General features: G+C 39.3%; 1 protein-coding gene across 4 annotated transcripts in view; it reads right to left on the bottom strand.

The window, feature by feature from the left end:
- Positions 1 to 986: 986 nt before the first annotated feature.
- PRCP (prolylcarboxypeptidase) overlaps positions 987 to 6,000 on the bottom strand; it is a 64,546-nt gene continuing 59,532 nt past the window's right edge. For all 4 annotated transcript variants that reach the window (XM_028158357.2, XM_008150021.3, XM_028158358.2 and 1 more), the window contains one exon: positions 987 to 1,731. In XM_028158357.2, the coding sequence (XP_028014158.2) occupies positions 1,515 to 1,731 (217 nt within the window). In that variant the 3' untranslated portion in view covers positions 987 to 1,514. The remainder of the gene's footprint in view (positions 1,732 to 6,000) is intronic.

Below are 6,000 nucleotides of genomic sequence, written 5' to 3'. Positions count from 1 at the left end.
TCTGATGTTGAAATGAAAGTAGTGACCAAATGCTTTGATGGACAACTCATTACAATGAGAACTGAAGGCTTCTGAAACCAGACAAAGATTTTTCTGTATCTCCTGGATGCCAGGAAAAATAAGGGAAATATTTCAGTCCCTCACCCAAGAATTAAACTTCATACATGCATTTTTTTTAAAAATAAGTACTTTAGAAATGATTGAGAGCAAGGTACAGTTTTTAAAAAGCAGAAAATGCTCTCAACGCAAGGTGAAGAAAAAAAATTTTGAGAGAAAATAAAAAGGAACAAGGGGGAAGAACTCTTTCAACAGAGTAGAAACTGTTAGTCTCTCTCTGTGTCCCTGAAAGGTTTTGATCCAACCCTATTTGTTATCCTAGAAAAGCTCTTCTGAAGAAAGGTTTCAGTGTAAGAACTGCTTGAAAGAAGCCAACCCTTTGGAAGTAGGAACGGCTTGGCCATTTATTAATGTCAAATATGCTGCCCGCATGAATTAGTCAGCTTGTCTTTTGCACGCCATACAGAAAAGTTCTCGTGCACCTGCCTCTTAGTGTACTGACACTTCTGGCTTGAATGACAGCTGCAACGACTACCAGAAAATACAATTTTAAAAAAATGCTGAACATAACTACATTCTACCTTCTGAATAGCTGATTAATCAATTTTTAAAGGCTTCTTACTGAAGTATCATCAGTGACCACAGCATATAAAAGCTTGCTCTGGTGTAAAATGAAGCAAAACAGAGTTATTTTCCTAAACGGGCAAAATGGAACCAAATTATCACAAAACTGACCTCAGGAACAAAGAGAAATGGAGCAGAAACAAGCCAGATTTCTTACTGGCAGTACCACAGTGGCAAATATCCCAGAACTAAGAAGAGCTGCCAAGTGGAAAAGAGAAAATTAAAGGACTTTCCAAAAACAGCCAAGCCCAGTGCACACAGCATTCCCCACAGCTGGAATGAGCTTCAGGAGCAACACACAGGTATAAGGTCCAGCCTTATTCTTTATTTACAGCACAGTTCAAAGCCTGTAAATCAAGTACAAAAGAAATGGCTCTTATATCCTGGATTGGCATCGGACATCCTTCCTATCAGCTGCAATTACATCATTTTAATCTATTTTCTGCTTTCCCTTTTAGGAGGGCAGGGGTGTGGAATAATAAATGAGCCAGAGACTTGTCTCAAAGGCAAGAGAAATCCCTGCTTGTAGAGAAACAAAGGAACTGACTCTAACTCTTGTGAAAGGCAGTCAGGAACTCTGTTCCAGTTATGAGGGCCACTGATGGTGAGGGACAGCTGTCACAAAAAAATTCCTCCTGAAAGAGGTGCAGAGATGGCCAGAACCTGGGGTCTGGGGTGGCTGCTGTCACCATCATCACCCTCTCTTCTATCTCAACTTTTGCCCCACCAAATCTAATGATAAAAAAGGGAAAGTGGTTATGCGTAGAAAACCAAAGTGAATGGGAATGTGAGTGAAATGAACATAAAAGAAACTGAAAATGATCGAAAGTTGTTCAGTGCTTCTTCCTTAAATAGGCATAGAAATCTCTAATCCACTGCTTCATGTATTTAACTTCCAAGGAGCGGGCTAATAGCACGGTCATGGGGTCAAAGGCATTGTTGGCTCGGAGATCTAGATGATGGGCCCCCTCTGGGATAACGATGGCAACCAAGGTGTTTGTGATGTTCTTGGTTACTCCACCTCCTGACCAGGGATCTAGATCACCATTGCTATGTGAGGGAAAGAAGAAAAAATAAGATTGTTAGTTTTTCATACCTATATCCAGATAAGATAGAAGAAACCTACTTTATGCACAACAACTAAAATTACAAGCTTATATATAAACTGGAGGATTTGATCTGAGGACTGAATCTGTCCTATAGAAATGTGATTCATACTGGAGTTCTACAATATTTCTGAAACCAAGTACAAGAAATAGGACCAGCCCAGCAGGCATGGCTTAGTAGTTGAGCATCAACCTATAAACCAGGAGGTCATGGTTCGATTATCATTCAAGGCATATGCCTAGGTTGCAGGCTCGATCCCCAGTGAGGTGTGTGCAGGAGGCAGCCATCAATGATTCCAATGATTCTCTATCATCATTGATGTTCCTATCTCTCTCTCCTCCCTTCCTCTCTGACATCAATAAATATATATATATATATATATATATATACATATATATATATATATATATATATAGCAAAACAGAGTTATTTTATATATATATATATAATTTTTTTAAAGAAAGAAATGGGACCAAAGAATGAAGGTGGTGCCCCATGAGTCAACCCAGATTGTACTGGAAAGTGGAATTTAAAAACCTAAATTTCAATCCCAGCTTCATCACTCAAAAGCCATATTACTTTCCTCCTCTATAAGAGAGATAACAAGGCTGACCTCATAAGGTTATTGTACAGATTAAACAAGATGGTACTATGGGTATATTTAATAAGCACAAGTATCAGGCACATAGCAGTTCCTCAATTAATGCCACTTTCCTAGGAGCCAAGTATGAAAGTAATAAATAAAAACTCTCATATTTGAAATGATAATTATCTTTTAGCTCTTTAAAAAAATACCAACCCTTCATTTTTCATACACTACTTTCTTTGTAGTACAGTACTTTGGGAAACAGGATGATTGAACTGAAAAATTTCCTCCAAATCTGAACCAGAAAACTGGCCAATTATTCAAAGACTCCCATTTTACATTGGCTTTAAAGTTACAGAAATGCTATTAAGTTATTAATCCTGGCTGGTTCATACAACACTTTTCACTGTAAAAAGGATCAATCCTTGAAGCAGGCTATTTAGTTTAGCTTAGTAAAAATCCAGTACAATCATAGACAGCATCCCTAATAATATTTCACAGCTTTGTTGAGATATATTTCACCACAAAAGTTATCCATTTAAAATGTAGAATCCAATGGTTTTTAGTATATTCAGAGTTTTGTAGCCATTACCACAATTTTAGAACATTTTCATCCTGAAAAGAAACCCATACTCATTAGTAGCTAATAATCCCCATTCTCCTCCCCCAAACTCCCTCACTCAGTCACAGGCAACTACTAATCTACTCTTTGTATCTATGGATTTGTCTAATCTGGACATTTCATGTAAATGGAATTATATAATAGGTGGTCTTTTGTGATTGGCTTCTTTTACTGTGGCATAATGTTTTCAGTATTCATCTATGTTGTAGTATGTATCAGTACATTATTCCTTTTTATTGCCAAATAATATTCCATTGTATGAATATGCCACATTTTATGTATCCATTCATCAGATGTACATTTGTATTCTTTCCACTTTTTTTTCTATTGTGCATATTGCTCCTATGAACATTCATGTATAAGTTTTTGCATCGATACATGTTTTCATTTCTCTTGGGTACAGATTGACCTAAGAATGGAATTGCTGGTATATATGGTGACTCAACCTTGTGAAGAACTGCCTGTTTTCCAAAATGGCTGCACCATTTTACATTTTGCGCTAGCAACATATGAGGGTTCCAATTTTTTTATACCCTTGCTAACACTTACCTTTTTTTTTTACTTTCTTAAATTTAAGTATAGTTGGTATACAATATTATGTTAGTTATATAAATTTCAGGTGTACAATATAGCAATTCTATACCTTTCAAAGTGATCACCTCACTCATTCTAGTAATCACCTATCACCGTGCAAACTTATCACAATAGTTTTATTGACTATATTTCCCCTCACCTTTATCACCTATCCCCTCATCCTCTAATTATAGTCATCCTATGTGGATATGAAATGAATCTTATTGTGGCTTTGATTTGCATTTCCCAATTTTTAAACTGGGTCATCAATTAAATCATTTGATCCATTTATTTTTATTTTTTAAATAAATCTTTATTGTTCAGATTATTACAGATGTTCCTCTTTTTCTCCCCCATAGCTCCCCTCCACCTGACCGCCCCCCCCCCCCCCCCCGCCGCCATCCCATGCCCTTACCCTCTGCCACTGTCTTCATCCATAGGCGTAAGATTTTTGTTCAATCTCTTCTCGCACCCCTCACACCCTCTTCCCCCCAAGAGTTGTCAGTCCACTCCCTTTCTATGTCCCTGATGCTATTATATACATCAGTCCATTCTGTTCATCAGATTTTTTATTCACTTGATTTTTAGATTCACTTGTTGATAGATATGTATTTGTTGTCACTTTGTTGTTCATAATTTTTATCTTTACCTTTTTCTTCTTCTTCCTCTTCCTAAAGAATACCCTTCAGCATTTCATATAATCCTGGTTTGGTGGTGATGAACTCCTTTAGCTTTATCTTGTCTGTGAAACTCTTTATCTGACCTTCAATTCTGAATGATAGCTTTGCTGGGTAGAGTAATCTTGGTTGTAGGTTCTTGCTGTTCATCACTTTGAATATTTCTTGCCACTCACATCTGGCCTGCATAGTTTCTGTTGAGAAATCAGCTGATAATCACATGGGTGCTCCCTTGTAGGTAATTAACTGTTTTTCTCTTGCTGCTTTTAAGATTCTCTCTTTGTCTTTTGCCCTTGGCATTTTAATTATGATGTGTCTTGGTGTGGTCCTCTTTGGATTCCTCTTGTTTGGGGTACTCTGCGCTTCCTGAACTTGTAGGTCTATTTCTTTCATCAGGTAGGGAAAGTTTTCTATCATTTCTTCTAATAGGTTTTCAATATTTTGCTCTCTCTCTTCTTCTGGCACCCCCATAATTCGGATATTGGTATACTTGAAGTTGTCCCAGAGGCTCCTTACACTATCTTCATATTTTTTAATTCTTTTTTCTTTTTGTTTTTCTGGTTGGGTGTTTTTTGCTTCCTCGTATTTCAAATCTTTGGTTTGATTCTTGGGGTCCTCTAGTCTACTGTTGAATTTCTATATATTATTCTTTATTTCAGACAGTGTATGCTTAATTTCTGACTGGTCCTTTTCCATTTTTTTGGCATTCTCATTAAGGTCCTTAAAGGTCTCACTAAGTTTCTCAGAAGTTTCTAGAAGATTCTTGATAACCTTTTAACTGTGGTTTTGAACTCGATATCCAGTAGTTTGCTTTCCTCCATTTCTTTCATTAGTGGCATGTTTCTTTGTCTCCACAATTTGGCTGCTTCCCTGTATTGATAGAGTGGCTTTGTGTGCTAGGTGACCTATAGGGCCCAGTGGCTCAGCCTCCCCAATCACCTGAGGTGGACACTCTTGGTGTACCCCTTTGTGGGCTGGGTAGACAATCTTGTAGTTAAGCCTTGATTGTTGTTGGTACACTGAGAGGAACTGACCTCCAGGCCGCTTTGTCTATAATGGAAGAACTGCTGTGCTGGAGATACCCTTATAGGGCAGGACTTGCTTCAGTGGAGCTTTGTTGCTCTCTGAGTCTGCCCCTTGAGTGTGTCACTTATGAATGTGAGGAGTTGAAATCTGGTATCGTCTCACACTGATCACTAGGTACACTGGCTCCTGGATCTCCCAGGAGGTGCAAGTCAGCTACTGCCTGAGGCCACCCAGCAGGAGCTACAGGGAGATCTCCTCTTTGTTTGGGATTTGGAAGTTTTGGAGCTGTCTGACCCAGCTGCAGTTTGTTAGGTTAAGCTGCGGAAGGGCAGACCATTCATATGCAAAATCCACTGCACACAGTTTGGGTGGATTTGTAAATTGGGTGGGGCGGGGTCTCAGGAAATCACCAGGGTGTAGTAAACAGCAATGGCTGCCAGTCAGCCGTCTCTGTGTCTCCGCGTCCCCACGTCCTGTGCCCCAGCGCAGTAAACAATGATTCCTGCAAGCACTTCTGCAAGAAAGCCACCCTCACTTTCTGACCTGATGCCAGACAGTCCAGCTTCTCCCCATAGGAGCCTGGGTCCCAGAGTCTCGCCAGAAATTTGAGTTCAGAGCAGTAGGGAGCTTGTATCTCCTTCCCGATTGAGAAAAACAGTGCACCCCGTCACCAGCCCAATTCGCGTGCCTCTGTACCTCTGCTTTTCCACGCCTCTGCACATCCTACC

The sequence above is a fragment of the Eptesicus fuscus genome, chromosome 13 (genome assembly GCF_027574615.1).
Source record: "Eptesicus fuscus isolate TK198812 chromosome 13, DD_ASM_mEF_20220401, whole genome shotgun sequence".
Taxonomy (NCBI): Eukaryota; Metazoa; Chordata; class Mammalia; order Chiroptera; family Vespertilionidae; genus Eptesicus; species Eptesicus fuscus.
The sequence above is the reverse complement of the archived record's forward strand: the minus strand, read 5'-3'. Positions and strand labels throughout refer to the sequence as shown.